We start from the raw sequence: 20,819 nt of genomic DNA, 5'->3' as shown, positions 1-20,819 counted from the left end.
AAACACAACAAAACCCTTTTCCCTTGAAAACCTGCGTTTGAGGAATGAAGAGTCCATTTTGAGTAAGTGACACTTTTGCAGGTTATCGGTGAGATTTTACAGTCTGTACTGACTGTTGAGAACTGCACCAAAGCACCTGAGACAAACTGTAAAACAAAAAACTGAAGTTTTCAACAAACATTTGAGCTCATGAGTTATTTTTCTCAGGACCTGTTGTGTAGATTTGAAATCTAAAAAGCAAACTACCCTGTTCTAACCATTCTCCTTTCAATGTTTTCTCTGTGGCAGAATATTATAAACATTCTACAGTTGTGTCAGTTAGCTTCCATCTTCTGTCACACAGCTGCCACCGACCCAACAGAGGGTGCCTGGGGGGCTGGAAGCAGTCCTTACTGATACCTGTGTTTAAGTTTTTAATGATTCTACACCTGTGACTCTGACCTTCCTTGTCATGGAGTCCTTTGAAAGATGAATTAAGAGAAAACTGCTACTTTAATAAACTTGTTTTATAAACATCTTGAAGGAAGCAAAATCCACACGAAGCTGCTGCTTGCAGATTTCCTGTCTGCTTTTACTGTAGCTTCACTTTTTAATTGACAAACTTCTTCACAATTTAACTCTAGATTTGAATTTTTTCCCCTGCATTCTTCTTTTTTTTGACACCAGAACACAGAGGTTGAGGGTGAATGGATACACATGGACTATGGACTCCCTATTTATCATCTTTTTTTTAAAATTAAATTTATATATGAACAAAAAAGACATGTTATACTTCCAACCAGGCCTGAACCCTGTCATTCATTGATAACTTTCAATATCACACTCATATTTTAATCAGTCCTCTAAGAGCCATCCAGAAGTGAGGGACATATTGGACTGCCTGGGCTTTTCCAATTATTACTCTGAAGAAAAACAGGACCCAGACGGGCCTAATTCTTCATTCATATTCTTTTTTTTTTGTGATCAAATATTTTATTTTATTAGAAAAAAAACCTGCATATAATTACATGGTCATAAAATGCCCAAGGCACAGAACACACCAATTAACATAGCGCAAATATGAACAAACAACGAGCGAGAAAAAAAACAAAAAAACAAACAAACATGGATCTAGGATATAGGAAGGGGGTAGACATAAAACACACAGGACAAACAAACACAAGGACAGACAACTAGTTGACACATCCGGTGAGGTACAGGTATGAATGATGAAGAGCATCTTTGAGTCAGGGTAGAGGAGAGTTAGAGCGAAAGCAACATTCGTTTCAAGGATTCAGCGATCCCAAGCCAAGAGTCCAAAGTTTTCCTTTTCGAGGCTCCATTAATACGAGCTGTAGAGAGTTCCATGTATACGACGTTTAGAATGGAAAGAGTCCAGGTGTGGATAGAGAGGTCATGAGGAGATTTCCAGCGAGTTGCCACCATTTTCTTCGCAGCTGTGAGTCCAGCGTAAATAACACGCTTTAATGCTTTAGAAACATGCACAGTAGATAAATCATTTAAAATAAAAACAGGTACACTGACTGGTATAGAGACATTGACCAAAGTGGACAGATGGGATGCCACACCGATCCAAAACTGAGAGACAGGAGGACAATCCCAGAACATAAGAAAGAAAGTGCCTAGGGCCTGAGATGAACAGAGGGTACATAAAGGGTTGTTAAAGGTGCTGTAGGCAGGATTTTGCTAGTCAATGCTAATTTTTCTGTGTTTTCTTTGTATTCAATGTTAGAGTATCCATTGATAATCCTTTAGGAGTGTAGCATAATTGCACTACCGCGAGGGCGCAGTGTTTCCATCTGTCTCTGTTCTGAGCTGAAAAGGAATCTCGACAGCTCCAGGTATCTTTGACCAATCAGAAGAGCCCATGAGGCTCTAACCGTGATTGGTCGAGGGGTGTCCGTCGCACGTTCTTGTGGGAGGGGCTTAACTTGCGTAAGGGCGTGATGTCAGAGAAAACAGGACAGGTTTGGCTGTGCTGGGTTTCAAATCGCCATCTTAGATGGGTCAAATCGCCATCTTGCTTAGGTAAGCCTAAGCAAGATGGCGGAGATGCTGCCTACAGCACCTTTAATGATTCATATTCATATTCATATTCTTCAGTATTATAGTCTGGCAACCCGTCCAACATTTACCATGACACAAATATTTTCACTTTTGCTTTTATCTGCATGTAACTTCATCTCTGCTCAGAGATTACAGTTTTTCACAATTGCTAAAACACTAAACCCCATTGCCTGAACCAAACTCTCAGTGGCCTAAACTTGTTTTTCGAATCAAACACTCTTTTGGCAAAAACTTAAACACTGTTCAGGTCCTATGCTCAATTTGCAAAACCCATCTGCTCTTTTTTGCAAAACCTCAGACACATTCTCAGTCACTAAACACATTTCACAACATTTTTGCAAAATTGTAATCACTGGCAGCAAAATGTGAACACAACTCCAACACAGCTGTCATCTTTTGCACACAACAACTCAAAACTGAACACACATATTTCTAATGATGTGATCAGACCAAATGCGCACAGAGACAAGATGCTGGAGACTGAATCTCCATGACCGTGACCATGCAGTAGTGTGCTTTGGTTTTGTTTGTTTTGTATTTATTTTTTGTTATGACAGTGAATTTAGATATCACTTTGACTTTGATGCTTTTTTTTTTGCTAAATGCATTTACAATACGTAAAATAAACATTTTCTGTGCACTACACACTCTTAAAACTGCTGTACTACTGTAAAAATAACCCACATTGGGTGACATTGCTGACCCAGTGCTGGGTCCAAAAGGGACCGAGCCAAAGCTGGGTAATTTCTACCCAGACATTTGGGCTGAAGAGTTGACCCTGATGCTGGGTCAAGTTTATCAGCAGGTCTGGGAAGGTTACTTTAAAAATGTGATCCCTTAGAATTCACGCACAAGTTGCCCTCTGCCATGCAAGGCTGTCCAACCCTCCACTGGAAGCCAGCTGGGGTTCAGGGCAGTTCATTGACATTTAGGGGAAGAGATTTGAACTAGCAACCTCACAACTGCTAGACAACCACACTACCAACTTAGCCACAGCCACACGTCCACAGGGAGAGGGAGGTCATACGTCTTTTCCTCTAACCATTGCAATAATCCTCTGTGAGAACACAGGACTCCAGTTTTCTGTTGCATTTGTTGCCAGAAGCCTCCAGATGCAAGAAAGAGAAGGAGTTCAAAATGGTGATTCTTCTCTTCTCTTCAGCCACAGAATCATTAACTCACTCTGCTGGGTCAACACGATTCACCTCATTTTGGGTAAAAGTGACCAAATCTGCACAAAATCTAGGGCTATCCAGAAAATGGGTTGGGAAAATAACCCAGCAGGTTTAAGCGAGTGTGTCCTCAGTTATTTCATGTAGTGTCTAATGAATGATCTGAGGTGGACATGTTTTTACCTGCTGTGTGTGAGATCTGAACGCAGAGTGTGGTTTTGAACACAGGAGAACTGGTTTTGAGGTGATAATTTGATTTTGACAGAAATGTCTGAGGTTTTGTGAATGTAGTGTGGATTTTTGGATTTGTGTTTAAGGTTTTGAGAAAATGGACGGAGGTTTCAAGAAACGTGTTTTAGCAATTGTGAAAAACTGTAAAACTGCTGGGTTACTGTAAAAATAACCCACATTGGGTGAAATTGCTGACCCAGCGCTGGGTCTAAAAGGGACCGAGCCAATGCTGGGTCACTTCTACCCAGTCATTTGGGTTGAAGAGTTGACCCTGATGCTGGGTCAAGATTTATCAGCGGGTCTGGGAAGGTTACTTTAAAAATGTAATCCCTTAGAATTCACACACAAGTTCCCTCTGCCATGCAAGGCTGTCAAACCCTCCTTGGAAGCCAGCTGGGGTTCAGTGCAGTTCATTGACATGTAGAAGAAAGGATTTGAACTAGCCACCTCACAACTGCTAAACAACCACTCCACCAACTTAGCCACAGCCACACATGTTCATGTGGAGAGGGATGTCATATGTCTTTTCCTTCTTTGCCATTTCAATAATCCTCTGTGAGAACACAGGACTCCAGTTTTCTGTTGCGTTTGTTGCCAGAAGCCTCCAGATGCAAGAAAGACAAGGAGTTGCAGGAATGTTCAAAACGGTGATTCTTCTCTACCCTTCAGCCACAAAATCATCAACTCACTCTTCTGGGTCAACACAATTCACCTAATTTTGGGTAAAAGTGACCCAATCTGCACAAAATCTAGGGCTACCCAGGAAATGTGTTGGGAAAATAACCCAGCAGGTTTCAGAGTGTGGACTTGCTGCTGTGTCCTCAGTTATTTCATGTAGTGTCTAATGAATGATCTGAGGTGAGCATGTTTTTACTTGCTGTGTGTAAGATCTGAACGCATAGTGTGGTTTTGAACACAAGAGAACTGGTTTTGAGGTGATAGTTTGATTTTGACAGAAATGTCTGAGGTTTTGAGAATGTAGTGTGGATTTTTGGATTTGTGTTTAAGGTTTTGAGAAAATGGACGGAGGTTTCAAGAAATGTGTTTTAGCAATTGTGAACAACTGTAAGTTCCATATTCTTTGACAGCTAGTTCTCCACCAGCCACTCTCAGCTATGAGTGCACGGTGAAACAAGAGGTAAAGCCATAAATATCTGTGAGAAAAACATTTTAGAATATTACCAAAATGAAGTCTCACTAATGAAGTAATGTTGAGTACAGCCATTTCTCGATGTGAAGAGGAATTGACCAACAACCCATTATAACATCCTCCACTCAGCAGTAAAGAAATCTTTCAGTGGTAAATCTCCAGTGTTTGGTTAATGAAGAATTGCAGCTGTGTGAAGGAGGAGGTGAACTGAAGGCACAGTGCTTTTACCTTCAGATAGTTCTACTTTAATGACTGTATCATCATGCACCATTCCATTTCCCCCTCTAAACCCCCTAAATCCTACACACTGGTCCTTTAATTATCACCAGCAGAGTGAAAATCAGCATGCGTGAGTTTGAATGAGCTGTGAGGATTACCTATGAAATGTGACACAAAGGCAGGAATTGAAGCTATATCTTTTATTGAAATCTTTAAATAGTGTGATGACAGAACAGGCCTGATACTAAGCAAATATTTGATAGATATAATATTCATTTATTTAGTTTATGAAATGAGTCACAGTAACATTCTGGTGCATACTGGAGGGGGGGGGGGGGCAGGTCGCCTGATTGCACATCAACATGTCAACTTACTGCACATTTCTATCATGACATGTTTAAGAAATGATACCAAAAAAAAAAAACAGAGTATGGTATCTTGCTGAAGTTCTTGTTGCTGAGAGGTTGGCCTTGTATCGACAGTCTGGCCTCCTTGCGGAGCAGGAGAACCAAGATTTTCCAAGGCAAATAGTTTCTATTCTAATCTTACTTTATACATTCAACCAAATCCACGTAACTGCATCGCGGCAGCCTATTATCCTCATTACTTACCATCCTAAAAGAGAATCCCTCAAACCTTCATATTTCTGATCCTTCTCACCTCAGTTTGTGGCCCTGAAGGCCGGGCCAATGAACACATTTACCATACAATAGCACTGCAGGGTCGAACAATAGATGTGGTCTTATGAAAGAAAAAAAACAACAACAAGGCACAATTGCTGTTGATTTTTTAGGTGCCTGCCTACCTCCAGTGGTGGGGCAAGGGTCTTTGGGGGCTCCAAGCAAAAAATTCATGGGGCCCCCACCCCATCCGTGCACATCGAAAAAAAAAAGTGTTTTAGCACACAATTTCTGGGACATTTGATATGTATACTGAAGAACTTTGAGAACCCCTAATCTAATAGAAGAGATTAGGGGTTCTCAAAGTGAGGTCCACAGACCAATAGAAGTCCTTGAAAGCCTTGACAGCACTGAAGGCAGATAGGGCTGTGCGCACCCCCCCCCCCCCCATGGGGGTTTGCTACATCGCTGTTTCATAATTGCGTCGTAAACATAGTGGCATGAACAGTCCACAATAGCTCGTCAATGAATGAACTAAGTAATGTTATAATGTCAAAACAATAAAAACAGTGAATAAGCACAATGTTAATATATCAGATTCACAGTAATGAGACAAAACGAAGCAACCACCGCCTTAGACCCTCACATCCGGCAAGAAAAAAACTCCAAAAACCCAGTGGGAAAAGAAGAAATCTTGGGGAGAACCACAGTATGGAGGGATCCCACTCCCAGGGACGGACAGCTTTGGCAACAGCTAGCATGAGACAATAAGAAGTAAAACTTAGGACTATATAATATAAGTATCTAATATAAGTACAACTACTGTGCAGTAATACTTGGGTATCTTTGATACAGGCATCACCGAATTATTCACGGTGCTGCACTGTTTCCACATTTCATGTTATAGTACAATTTGGATTAAATTAATTTTTCCCATATAATTGTACACACAATACTCCACAGTGACAATGGCAAGAAAGTATTTTTTAAATGTTTGCAAATGTATAAAAAAAAAAAAAAAAAACAAGAAATCACATGCACACAAGTATTCACAGCCTTTGCTCTATCAGTACTAACTTGATGCACCTTTGTCAATAGTTGCTTCATCATGTTTTTGCCGTTTCACCCACTTGTCTTCGCAGCACCTCTCAAGCTCCATCAGGCTGGAGGAGAAGACTTGTGCATTGCTTTCTTCAGACCTCCAGAGATGTTCATTCAGAAGACAATGACTGCATAAATTGTTGGATGTTTGACTTTCAAATGTTTGTCATAATATATTATTTTTAACAGTTCTTGTAATTCAGAAGCAATAAAACCACAACCTATCTTCTGCAACCAGATGCAGATATCTTTCTACATGAACAGTTTTAGCTACACTTATGATTTTGCAGTAAGCTAAATTTTGGTCTTCGTTACATCATTACACTTCCTGTGGTATTTTAGTTTAGCTTAAAAATGTGTGATTCCGAACAGAACAAATCCCTCAAAATGTTGTGTGATAGAAATGTTAGTCACAAGCACCTCATATTTAGAATGACCTATAGTGAGCTCATTTTCACTATTACAATGAAAGAAATAATGTCTTTTCTCAGGTGATATGTTTACATGTTGCCTTGGATAAATTTGCTCATGGGGTATCCCTAAATATGAATGCAGCATCAGACACAGATTGCTTTGCAGTTAACGGTTGGTTTAAACTACAGATTAACAACAGGTTCCCCATTCTCATGTCAGCATACAGATGTGAAGCAGGACTTACACTAATGCACAGAGTGAGCCATCTGGGAGGCATAGCAGGGGATTTGAGGGCTGGGGGAGAGAAGGGGAACGTAAGATAGATGATAAAGTAAGAAAGGCTAAAAACTAAAATGGCTGATTTACCATCCTCCATCTTTAAACAGTTCTGTTGCTTTCAATTGTCTCATGTGATTGGGATTTTTTTATTTTTTTATTTTTTTGCTAACACGATACACACTGGTCCTTCATGACCCACATAGCTGGATGAATTCTCACATGACTTTCTGATTTTCTCAAAGGCCGCGTTGCGTCGGATTCCCAGGTGATTGTTTTATCCCCACTGGGACGTCCTCCATCTGTCCAAATTAGAAAAAAAAAAAAAGTCCTCATGACAATATTTGCTTCCACAACCATGGTTAAAAATGAAGTTATTTTTTTTTTACGATAGTAAAAGTAGATTTCTGCTCAAAGCAGGTGTGTGAGAGGCTGCGTTCATTTAGAGAACAATCACCATTATACAGTATACAATCTGTGTTTCAAATAAATGTTCTAAATACTGAAGACCGGAAATGAGAACGCTCTAATCCAGTGATACTGTCATTGGTTTGCAGCAACACACACACACACACACACACACACACACACACACACACACACACACACACACACACACACGCACACACGCAGCATCCTCTTACTCCCTGCGATGCATCCGTCCCTGTCACTGTTAATCCAGCTGGGCTGTGCTGTGCCTCTGCTGTGCTTTAGTAAATTTGTGCAGTCTGATGAATTCCCGGCGGACGGGAGAAAACACCACACTTTGAAGCAGAAACTTCCCACTCACTGGATTTACACCCAGCGGGAGCCTCAGATCACAGAGGAGACACTCAGCTTCACGGGACTCTGCTGAGCCCAACCATGAGGTCTGGTCCAGGCACTGTGACCGTGCTGCTGCCCGCCGCTGTCTGCTTAAGTAAGCTTGTTTCTTTACTTTGGAGGTGAAGTTTCAGTCTGTTGTATTAATGTTTCTGTGGATGTGAAGGATTTTGTGAGGAGTTCAGTTTGTGGTTTGATAGTTTCTCTTTTGCACAGAAGTCTCTTCTTTAAAACTGTGGTCAGGTGATTTTCATATTGATAAGAAAAATGTAGGCTTGTTGGAAAAGGCCCAACGTCAAATGACTGATAAAACTTACTCCAATCAGGTCATTCTGAAATTAGGTAGAGAACGGTTTAACAAATGCACTCACCTTAATGAAAGGCTCCTGGTTCCTGCATGGACTGATTCTCTGTGTGTTGATCTCTGTTGGCTATGATGGATTTCAACTATCTCTGACTTTGTAACATTTTCTTTTCCCTTTCTTTGAGTACCTGGAAAAAAAGGAGCAGCCTGTGAAAAAAAGCATATAAACAACTTTACATTGATCATTTTCTAGGTTGCAATACAACATGCTGAAAACAAACAAACGTCTTTGGCATAATGTAGTTCTGCATAATTAAATCCATCTGACCAAATGATAATTAAAAGAAAAAGAGAATTAATTCATGAAACAACATCAGGTGCAGATTTGTGATATTTAAATGAATCTTCTGTGTAAGTGTGTCAGGTGATCTCTAAGGTTATTTTATGGCAGTTTATTCACACTAGGAGTTGTGGTTGGAGTTGCAAAGTTCACCCTCGGCAGTATTCTGTGGACAGAAGCATGTAGAAGAAATCTTCCTCTTCAGAAGTGTTCATGTTTTTGACTTTGCTCAGCAATTCAGACTGACCAAAGTTTTCATCCGACAGCATTCAGCGATACATTTGGAGTTGTCTGCTTCTCGCCATATGACAACAGTCTGATCGGAACAGTGGTGCTAAATTATAGCACAAATCAAGCGGGGTGGTTTATCTCACAGAACAGAGTCAAACCAACAGAGCCAGTTAAAAGTGACTCATCAAAAAGTTCCTCTCTTAAAATCATATGCAGAGAGGGGATTACTTTTGGTGTGGATCGTAAATAAATAAATAGCTGACTGGATTGAGCTCAACACCATCCAAAAAACAAGGGACACACTCGAGTGGAGTCTTTATCAGTGCCTGACCGCACGCAGATGAGAACAAATCTGCTCAAGCCTGCTCCTAAAATCAGCTTTAAAGCTTTACATTAGAAGACAGACAACGGTTTGAGCAGCTATGTTGATGGAGTGAGTTGATTAACTAACACCTATGAGTTTACAAACCAGCCTGTGCAGGTTAACGCTCGAATCGCTAAACATTTTCAATGACAAAACAAATTGGGGAAAAAAAAACTCTAGAAGTCAGATGTTATCAGATGTCCGATCTGTGTCGGCTTTTGAATATTTGAAAAGGATTCTGAAAAAAGTGAGACCAACCTCAGCAAAATGCTGAGCTGATCAATGCACTAACAGCTTGTATGGTTTCGCGGTTCAACACTGAATTTGGCTTTGAGGCTTTATAATCCCTCCAGATGAATGGAACACAACATATTTCTGTATTTGTTTGATCCTTCTAAGCACTTGATGGATCATGTCTAAAAATACACAAACATAGTGTTTCACTCAACAAAATGAAATCCTCCAACTAAAGGAATGCAGCGATTTTATCTCTTTTATCTGTACTTCTAATTTTTTCCTTCTCTCATGTACTGATTCATTTGTTAATATTAGTTTTGATAAAATGATCTCAGCAAATACATTTGTTCTTTTTTTCCCTCTCCACCACAGGCTTGTTTCCGTTGTGTTTCGGGGCTGCGATTCCTGTTTCATGTGGCTCAATCTACAAGAGCTTTGCTCAGTGTTTACTCACACTCGGGGACAGTTTGGTAGAAACACAAAAAGACCAGAATACGCAGGACATTGATGCAATCTGCAGGTGTGTATGTGTGATTTACATATTGATACTGTTGTCTGCAAAGCTGCTTGTTGTTATGAATGTGACATTTTGGTTCATACTGAAATATCACTGGTCGATGAACTGACGTACATGTTGTGCAGGTGAATCATACTGGCTTTAGTGATTCACACATTTTTCATGCAGTAGCATTTTGAGGTTACTTGCTTTAGACTCTAAATGTCCAAATGTCATTTCTCTAAAGTTTAGAGAAATGAAATTTGGACACACATTTTACTTCCTGTCAAGATGGACTCAAGTCATGTTTGTGCTTGTTGCCTCGTCATGTTCATACCTGCATTGCACTATTTAATAATTACATTAATGTAGCTATTAATGATCATTAATTTTGATATGAAGCTTTTAGCAAAATTTCTACCATCATATCCAGATTTTACAGGCCAGATTTCACTGAAATGATCCTCTTTCCCCACATTTCACAGAACATCCTCCTCTTGTCCTGGCCTCTGTGCCAGAGGAGCTTCAGCATTTTTACTGTTGGAGCTGTTTTCTCTAAATGATTTCACCATTAACACAATCATAGTCACATTAACACAGAATATAACCTAAACCAGAGGTGTAGAACATGTAGGGAACAATCAAGCCCGCACAATGACTCAGAACTGAACACCAGATTGCAGCAATGCAGCCAAGTGAGGTGCAGTGATGAAACAGTACATCATAACTAAACTGTTGTCTTCAAGCTACTACTGGTGTCAAAGCTACAGTATGTGGACAGCTGAAGAGATCCGAGGCTTTGAGAAGTGACAAACTTTTAACATCTGTCTGAAGAGAAACATGATAATGAGGAATTGTGCACTGATTTACTAAATTCAAATAAATGCAACAATTGTACCTCGTGACACTTTTGGAAAACTTTGGGATTGTTGGTCATTATAGGTTACTGTGGTCTTGATTTAAAGCTCTGAACCATTTCAAATTAGTCTGAGCTGAATGTGGCCAATGAAGGGAAAAAAATTGACATCCCTGACTTAAATAACCAGTAACTTAGCTTATACTTTAAAGTACTTTATTAATTCCTAGATTCTGAAATTCAGGTGTCCAGCAGCACACAGTGTACAACACAGAAAAATCCACAAACAGCTAAAGCGAGAGGCTTGTGTGATGCTTTGTTGCACCAGTAAACACAACAGTAAGTGATGTGACTGGATCCTGAGATACATGTTAACCTGATGGAGCTCTCAGCTTTTTTTTTATACTCAGGTGAGAAGAGCAAGTTGAGCTGCTACTGTAAAAGTGTACATCCGACTTCAGCAGTGAGCCTCTGTAGTTCTTTTGACTGTTGCTGACTGGAACTGAAAATTATGACTCAACTAAAAATGATTAGACACAATATGCATGAAATATCACCACACTACATTTATTTAGAAGAGGCTGGCTTTACTTTTCCAGTCTACATCGTTCTTGCTTCTGGGGTGACTTTTACAAACTGCTTGCAGCGCTTTAAAGCTTACAACTTGGGAATAGAAAGTATATTCATAGAGAGCAGAATAGAGCAAACCTCATGGTTCAGCTCTTAGTTTTAATTCTTTCAATAAATAACAGTTTTGGTCCACATGCTGTTATATGCATATATGGTGCACAGCAGTTGCAGCGTATCTGTATTTGACTCTGACGTCTCGTCTTGTCCCGGTTCCCTGAAGGTCCTGGAATGCGTTCCACGTCTGTGCCAACTCGGCTCTGGCCGGCTGTCCCGGGGAAGCAGCAGCTGTCTGGGAGTCTTTGCGACAAGAGTCCAGGAAGGCGCAGTTCTCTGGAAATCTCTACGACATGTGTGCCAGTCGCACCACGCTCCCCCCCAGCACCGTGCCTGTTCCTCCCAGTCCTCCCACCTCAGACCAAACCAACCAGGAGACTCTGAAAGGCCGAACACACAAGGAAAGGCCCACCTTTGCCACAGTGCTGCTTCCTGTGTTCAGCCTGCTGCTGGTGCTGCTCAGGAGTTAGCTGGTCTCTTTAAATGGCCGTCAGAGTCCTGCTCTCCGTGCAGCCCAGGCACATGGGCACACACTGTATGCAAGTCATAATGATCCTGAAAGTGAGTGGATCAGATTTGATTCAGCATTATATAACTGGACACAGTGTTGCACACACTGAGGAATTAAATCATTATTTGTTAAGCTCTTTTAAGGCCTTGCTAGCAGAAAGGTGGTTTCAAACTAGTAAGAAAACAAAATTTAAGGACACTATTGGCTGCTCAGTAGTGCTCAACAGTGACGTTGTGAATAAATCAATTGTGATTAAATTCACATAACATAACTGACTGCATGGGTTAAAGACTGGAGCCACAAACACATCAGTTACCAACTATTTTTTTTTTCCTGAAGCTGTTTTTTAAAACAGATCTGCAGGACATTGGTAATGCCACCAGATTTTAGGACAAAGGGAGATTTTAAGCGGTGCTGTAACACCAGGTGTCCAGATATGCTTGTGATCCAATCAGGTGTGATCTACTGGAGGGTATTATTACTGGGCGCACAGCGGCGTTTTTGTGTGGAAGGTTTAATTCTGTTTTTGATTGCGTTTACCAGGAAAGCCGATCTCTGTGTGGAGGGACTCTCTGACGAGCGGTTCATTTCGTTTGTGTAAAGTAGAGTCTTTTCATGTGGCTGCATTCACTGGTCGGGTTTATATAAAGTGACTTTTTTATGATTATAATTTACATATTTTGAATTATACTGAATGGAATACAGTCAGCAGTGCAACGAGAAAATGGGAAGTTTTCATCCTTGTCCACTAACTGTTGATGTGAGATTATTTCATGTTGTAGATCTCTTCTTTTGTACTGAATGAGCTCTGATGTTAAAGACACCGCAACTTGTCACTGGTGTTTCCCATGACCAGTGTGTATACTGTGGTATTTTGTAGTTATGCCTTGTTATTTCGTTCTGTCAGCATCTCAGAACGCACATGCATTTTTTTTTGTTTCCCACCCAATGAACTACTTCAGTTAAAAGCATGTCTACATGTGTAATGCAAAGTTAATACAGTATCAACAACAAACCTCACTGACATCATGTTTTTCTTTTTCTGCTAGAATTTGTCTCTGTGTGTGTGTAGGTGTTTGTATGTGTATCTATGCGTGTGTCTGTGTGTAATCTTAATACTCTTAAGCTGTTTCATAACAGCAGAATCGAGTAGATTAATCTGGTCGGTCTTTATTCATCCACAGTGTGGCAGGTTGCACCCCGCCAGCCTTGAACACAGACTTAGTGGGGGAAAGATGGCTTGTTAAAGCTCTATCAAACACGATGTGAACAGGTGCAACAAGTGAGGTCCAGAGGTGAAAACTTCCTCACTGCTGCGTGCTGGAATTTAAAATAAGGTACTGATGAGAAACCTGCTTCATATCAAAAATTCACAATTTACACTGAGAGATCAACTAAAGTTCTGTTTCATAGCTTTAGGAATACAAAGCTGATTTGGGCTGGATTTATCACGGCGTGGGATTCTGGCTCCCGCTTCCTTCTGGAATCCGATGCACTGAATATCAAAGAGTGTCTGGCTTTGTCGTCGGACTGATTTCATTAAATTGAGTTGACTTTTGCATTAGAAACCTAAAGACAGAAAAGTTATTGTATCTTGAAAATTGAACAATCTGTATGTGCAACAATACTAAAGTTAGAAAATAGTTAAATTAAAGCTCGGTTGATCCAGGACATCTTTTAACATTTGTTTTATGTAAAAATAAACCCACTGAGTTGAAAAATCATGGTTCAGGCAATGACTGACAACTGCACACAAACCATACAAAGAAAACACAGGATCAAAGAATTTACTAATAAATCAGTGAAAACCGTCAAAATTAAAATGATGCATATTTTAAAACTTATAAAGACATATTATAAACACAAAATGCCTCTAAAGCATCTCTTAAAGACAGTCAGATGATTGTCAAAACCATGTGAGGAGAAAGCTACATTTCTTTTTTTTAAATTGATATTAATTAATTAAATTAATTCTTGATAGTATTATGAAAAACAATGTCTTCAAGGATATCACCTTGTTTTAGGTTTACAGGTATTCATGAGTATCATTTTAAAAAATGAAATCACAATCACAATTTTTTTCGGTGTCCTTTTCTTAAAGTGAAACCATTTCGTGTTTCTGAAAACTGTCCACGGCTGCAGGATCAGCTGCTAAGTCTGAACTGTTCCCAGGACGTCCCGATGTCCCTGCTGCTCGCCATAATCTCTCTTTGTCCTCCATTCTGCTGCTGGAGAAAATCTGCACCATCATTAAACGTAAACTCATTGTGAGGAGTCCCACAGCGCTCAAGTTCTGCATCCAGCCGTTAAAATGCAAAGGTACAAGAGGTTTTCATTGGTTGCAGCAGAGATCCCTCGCTTCCTACGAAGTAAGAGTGATGTGGAGCAACATACATGGGGTTTTAGTGATGCCCCACAGCAGATGGTGTGTAGCATAAAAGATGGCAGGGATTATGAAATCCATGTGCAGACAATTGCACTTTCTGATTCATATGGCCAGGGTTTTAATTCAATGGAATTTAAAGGCCATAAGATCATGGGCTGCGCTGCACGTCAGCTCTTCATATGTTATTCTGTCTGCAGCACATTATATAAATATGAAACGTAAAGCAAAACTATTGCTATAAAATAGTTGAATTTATGATGTTGAAATCATGATGCACTACAAAATGTTGTTTGCGAAGTGTAGGTGAGGATCTTGTTTCCCAGTGTGAATGCGTGGGCTGAGACTCCCGTGGCGGCGCCATTGGCGAGGCGAAGGGACGCTTTACAGCAGCAGGAACGATCAACAATCCTGTGATCAGGAGGGATGATCAACAAAGGATTTTCACCTGAAACTTTCCAAAAGAAATCATGAGGAAGAGGTTAATCTTTCCAACAATGATTCTTCTAAAAAAAATGAACCTCAACTGTATCGCAAAAACATAGGTCAGATAAACTGATAGACAAACCCTATAGAGCAAACTTTAAACCATAAAATCTCATAAATTAGCCAAAGACAACCAGTGTGTGGATATATAAATAAAACTCCAGAATTCCAGAGAAAAACCGTGATATGACAAGTATTCATAATTGGTTTTGTAAGGTCAGAATTCAAAGAAATGCTGTCATTCTGCTCTTGTGGTCCCACTGAGAACAAGGTGTGTTGCACTTGACCCCTGAACTATCATGAGTTTCACACCCCGGGTCTAAACCACTAATTGAATTGGGGTCGACTGGATTTTAGGAATTGGGTAAAATCAGTCATCCAAACCTACGTGTCATGAGACTAATTCTTTTAAATTTCACTCAAAAAACATAAGGCGATCTTGTTTTCTGAATATAAGGAGTAAAAAACTGTATGTTGTACTTCAATGAGCAGAACTTGAAGGTTGGCTGATACTTAAGTTGGAGGTGGTGTAGTGTGATTTAAACAGTATTAAAACCAATATTAAACAGTTGTACTTTCTTTTTTTTAATAGGGAAATGAGGAATATCTTAAAGTGATTCTAAAACTGAAGGTTTACTCATGTTAATTTTCAAGTAATTTACATAGTGAGATTTCATTAAGTGAACCTACTCTGTGTTCTGGAGGTCTGGTACACTGAATAAATCACAGACGGCATATAAGAGGCGGGTGCAGGAGCAAACAAACTCACTTCAGTGTGTAATGTGTCACCTCAGAGAGAAATGCTTAATGCTCAGAAGTCCAATTAGACCACGGTGGTCGTGCGACCACGTGAGGAAGGTCTATATAGTCTCACGGTCCACCATTCACTCGATTTCATCTGAAAGGAGACGGACGTCACTGAACGCCTGGACACAGTAGTGGTAGTTTCCTGGTACTTTCTTCATAAAAGCGGCCTTGATAAGCCCTCGACGGGCGAGCAGAAGGAGACTGGTCTGGGATCATGGAAGAACTGGCCCGGGAGAGCATCAGCCTGCTGGCCCGGTCCGCGTCCCACGCAGACCCCCCGCGGCTCGGCTCCTTCGGGGCGGTCTTCATCATGCTGAAGTCTGCGCTGGGAGCTGGACTCCTGAACTTCCCATGGGCCTTTGAGAAGGCAGGTGGAGTGACCACCGCCGTCAGCGTGGAGCTGGTGAGTCCTAAAAAGGCGCTGAGGTGCTTCTCTACAGCAACGCTACAGTAAATGATGCGAACACTGAGCCGAGTCACGGACAGCATCATCCTTTCTGAAAATGTGACTCTCATGCATCTGATGCTAATCTGGCTCGCAGGATTATTTTTGGCTGTTTCCTACAGCTTGTAGAATAATACTCACACACATTCTATGTTGAAAAAATGTAATTATATGTACATTCTTTTAAATATTAAGTTTTGTTTAATTTTCATTCCTCTTCTTTACACACTATTTACAGTCTATTTTTATTCATTTTTCATTTTCCCCCCCTGTAACCATGATATATTTTCTATTATATTGTATTCTTCTACTGCAACAAACTGGCATGGTTAAAGTACATCTATCCACTGTACCTAGACGTTAGCGTTCCTGTCTCGCCCCTCTATGTGAAAGAGGTGCCCACTTTTCACAGGTGTGCTCTAATGAAGCTCCCAGTTTGGGTGAAGACCTGAACTTTCTCCGCCCTGCATCTGACTGTCCAGACATGTGTTTGTGTGTGTCACAGACAGATGACTGTGAGCTTTCGAAGAACTCGTCCTGAGGGATGTTCAGATTGCGACTTGTCACATGCTTGATGGACTCATTGTGGACTCATATGTAGTAAATATACATTTCACTGTGATCAGACTAATGCATAACTCCCACTAAAAATACAAAATACGCAGTCTTTGTCACAGTACAGTTAATATATTTTGCAATGTGCTGAGTTGCATTCAGGTGCTGATATGCAGCGACAGCATTCTCCTGGAGCTCAGTCTGAGCTTGATAATCAACATGAAAAGACAGTTGACTAAACTTTTGGTTGAACACCATTTGAGGGCAAAGACGGTCTACAGCAGCAAGCTTGTGTTTGGAAAATGTAGAGTTTTTAATCCTACTCTTCCAGGTGTCTCTGGTTTTCCTCATCAGCGGCCTGGTCATCCTGGGCTATGCGTCATCGGTCAGCAGGCAGAAAACCTACCAGGACGTGGTCCGAGAGGTGTGTGGCCGAGCCGTGGGCCAGCTCTGTGAAGTTTGCTTCTGCTTCAACCTCTTCATGATTAGTGTGGCCTTCCTGGTGGTGATTCAGGACCAGCTGGAGAAACGTGAGCACATATTTATCCTCCAGTCCTGCTTCTCGCTGTGAGAAATATTTTAAACTGCCTTCTGTTTCTATGTTTCCAGTGTGCATTTCTTTATATGAGGCCGTGACGGGTTCCAGCGAGGGAGACATGCCGTATTACTGGTACACCGACCAGCGGTTTGCCCTCTTCATCATGTGCCTCATCATCATCCTGCCACTGTCCATCCCCAAAGAAATCGGCATCCAGAAATACACGAGGTACGCAGAAATACACAGCAGGTCATCAGTGAGCGAGAACACGAGTTCATGGATCTCTCTTCATGTCAGTGTGTTGGGGACGCTGGCTGCTACGTATCTGTGTGTGGCAGTCATCATCAAATATTACCTGATGGATAGCCACACAGCCATAATAACCCCGGAGCACAGCCAAGGGTCAGTGGCGGGCTTTCTTTCTTTCTCAGTGACTCCAGGTTCTATTTCATCATATAAATGTGCCAACTTGTGCCCGTGTGTGTTTCAGCGTGAGTTCATGGGCGTCGATGTTCAGCGTTGTTCCAACTATTTGCTTTGGCTTCCAGGTAGGATCATTTGAACCACTTAACAAGAAGAACCATAGACATGTAGCCCTTTATCAGCCACTACAAATGAAACTGAAAATGTGAAACCCAGGGTTTAATACTCTTTCTGTCATTTGCAACCACTGTTGCGCAAAAATTTCTGTATATAAATGCAGATAATTAGTAGACATTTAGGCAAAGGTATCCACAATCAAAGACAATTCAGAGAGCTTTCCAGAAACAGAGAGTTCTGTCTGCGTCTGCCTTTCAGTTCAAACCTGGATTTAAACAGGAGTTTTTCCATCTTGCCTCATATTTGCATCTGCAGTATCAGTGAAGTCTTCACAGTCCTAAATATGCATTACAGCTATTTGCTGCTTTCCTTTTGCCATTTTTCTCTTCCAAAGGTGGATTAAAAACTCTTTAATTGTGATTATTGAGTGTCTGTGTGTGTGTTTTTTTTCAGTGTCATGAAGCTTGCATAGCGATCTACAGCAGCATGGAGAACCAGAAGCTGTTCCACTGGGTGGTCATCTCCGTGCTCTCCATGTTTTTCTGTTTGCTCATCTACACTCTGACCGGTGAGTCCCCTGCTCAGGCTGCTGCCTCTGCTGAGACTCTGCAGTCACAGGAGGACGTCACATGTCTCTCTGTCTCTTCAGGTGTGTACGGCTTCATGACGTTTGGACGAGCCGTCGCATCAGATATTTTGATGTCATATCCTGGAAATGATGTGGTCATGATCATCTCCAGATTACTTTTTGGAATATCAATCGTTACCATCTATCCTATTATTCTTCTTCTGGGGAGGTAAGAATCCTTAAGATGGAATTGTTTGTATAAGTGGAAAGTTTTGGATGTTGAGTGTTCAAACTATGTAATATTCATACGACTTTCAGCAGCTTTCTTTCTGGCCAGGCTGAAGTGGGACACCCACCCTTGCTCATCTTGTGTTGAACAGATCTGTCGTCCTCAACCTGATGTTACGGGTCCAGAGGCGGCGGCGGGGCATCGTCACTCACTCGTTTGAGAGCCGCTGCAGGGTGGTCCTTACCGTGCTCTGGATCACCCTCACTCTTCTCATCGCCATGTTCGTCCCTGACATGGGCGACGTCATCAGCGTCATTGGTGGAATCAGTGCCTTCTTCATCTTCATCTTTCCTGGTACGAACGTGTGGAGGAGTCGCTGTCAGGCTAAAAGATGTCATAGAGTAAATATCATCATTGCAGCAGGTTTTTTGTATCGGTAGCTGTAAATCTTCCTCATGATGAATGTTTATGATGGAAACTGTTTCAGCAGGATCTGCATACCTACAGCAAATGTGAATTAATGCCAGAGACGGACAGATCAACCAGTAAAAATGAAACTGATCATTTTCAGAAGGCTGTTATTGAAGTCTTAGTAGCCTCTGTTTTGCAGCTGTAGCTTGCTGTGATCCAAACAGCATCTCAGCAACAGTGTTCTTCTCTCATAGACCGACAGACAAGACTCGTTTGCACTGCAAGAGTAACTTTAATTTGAGCTTTTGGTTGTTTGGAAAACTTTTAATCCTATTTACATGAAAGTAGATTTTATGTAAATTGACTTTTTAGGCATATTCAGCATTCTGACTTGCTCAGCAGCTGCAGCAAATAATGATTCCATTCACATACCAGCTTGATCGTAAATTAATTTCTCCTGTCAAATAGAAGGAAAAAAATCTGTCATTCAGTGTCTTTTCCCCTGATAGTATCACTGTCATATATAAATTATAATTTCAGTTAATTATCACTAAATGGAGATAATATTGTAAAATGCTCATTAAATGAATCTAATTTGGAGAAGTACCTGGTCTTCATGATAATTCTGACTCTTTGCTGTGTTTCTGTGTTACAGGTCTTTGCTTAGTGTTCACTATGCAGACTGAAAATGTCCCTGCAAGAGTCAAGTGAGTAAATATCACTGTTTAGTGAATGAATAAATTTTTTAAAGGGCTGCTGTTTTTATCTCATCAGACAACAGTAACAATGTGCAAAATTAAAATTTTTTCGAGGTAATCTTACTTTCTGATGCAATGAATATATAATATTTAAAATGTCAACGTTCTTGATACTTTTAAATCAATTAAAGAGCAATTTCTCCAACTGCAAACACAGATATATGACACATTCTAATTTCCCCAACCTTTTTCGTTTCACTTTTCATACTCAGTCACAAACTTTTTTAAATGCCTCCTTTTGCTCTCCCTGCTGTTGGAACTCACCTGCATGTCCGCGTCTCCTGATTCGCTGACTTTGTTTGTTTCAGGGCCGTTTTAACCGTTTGGGGGGTCGTAACTATTGTGGTCGGAGCCTTCATCTTCGGGCAGAGCACCACCATCGCTGTGATGGAGATTTTCGACAAAATCTGAGATAAATATCCTCAAGAGCATCACGACCAGCAGCTGCTGCTTCCCTGTGATGCTCCTCTGCTTTGCACAACCCATTTGTACAGGCTTTTTTTTCCAAGGAGAACTCAGTTTAAAAAAAAAATATATATGTATATTTATGATATCAGAAAGTAATGTTTGGTGCAATTTATTTCAAGATTTTTTGTTTTTAAGTCATGTAAAAAAAAGTTAGCAAAAATATCTTTGGATACACATTTTTTTTTTTATTACATGGGGTTAAATAGTAATGATTATTTGAGTGTGTGTGGCTGTTCTGGCCAATAGAATGCCCTCATTTGGACTTCCTAAACGCTGCCAGGGGGCAGCATTGCACCACTGAGGACTGCTGTATTTATTGACGAGATTTCCATTCACACGTGTGTCACTGCATATTCCCACCGCAGATAAGACAGTATGGGACTTATCTTGGTTATTCTGCTCTCAGTGATAATTCTGACATGATAATGGCACGTTTCACTGAACTGAGCTGGAAAATATTCTTTTTTATTGTAAACATCTGTGTTTATTGTCCTTGAAATGCATGTTCCTATCAACCAGGGAAATAAAGACGTGGA

At 40.7% G+C, this 20,819-nt stretch overlaps 2 protein-coding genes across 2 annotated transcripts; both read left to right on the top strand.

Moving 5' to 3' along the window:
* The first annotated feature begins 7,913 nt into the window (after positions 1-7,913).
* nrn1lb (neuritin 1-like b) lies at positions 7,914-12,054 on the top strand. Its single transcript, XM_030094900.1, has 3 exons — positions 7,914-8,169; positions 9,921-10,068; positions 11,751-12,054. The coding sequence occupies exons 1-3, from the start codon at positions 8,115-8,117 to the stop codon at positions 12,052-12,054; spliced, it is 507 nt and encodes a 168-aa protein (XP_029950760.1). The 5' UTR covers positions 7,914-8,114.
* A 3,931-nt stretch (positions 12,055-15,985) lies between these two features.
* On the top strand, positions 15,986-20,226 carry LOC115391257 (putative sodium-coupled neutral amino acid transporter 8). The gene is made up of 10 exons (XM_030095382.1): positions 15,986-16,174; positions 17,103-17,301; positions 17,381-17,537; positions 17,607-17,711; positions 17,800-17,857; positions 18,303-18,417; positions 18,499-18,646; positions 18,798-19,000; positions 19,713-19,764; positions 20,124-20,226. The coding sequence occupies exons 1-10, from the start codon at positions 15,986-15,988 to the stop codon at positions 20,224-20,226; spliced, it is 1,329 nt and encodes a 442-aa protein (XP_029951242.1).
* The last annotated feature ends 593 nt before the right edge of the window (positions 20,227-20,819 follow it).

This window comes from Salarias fasciatus, chromosome 1, assembly GCF_902148845.1.
Source record: "Salarias fasciatus chromosome 1, fSalaFa1.1, whole genome shotgun sequence".
Taxonomy (NCBI): Eukaryota; Metazoa; Chordata; class Actinopteri; order Blenniiformes; family Blenniidae; genus Salarias; species Salarias fasciatus.
Note: the sequence above shows the minus strand (reverse complement) of the source record. Positions and strands in the feature narration are given on the sequence as shown.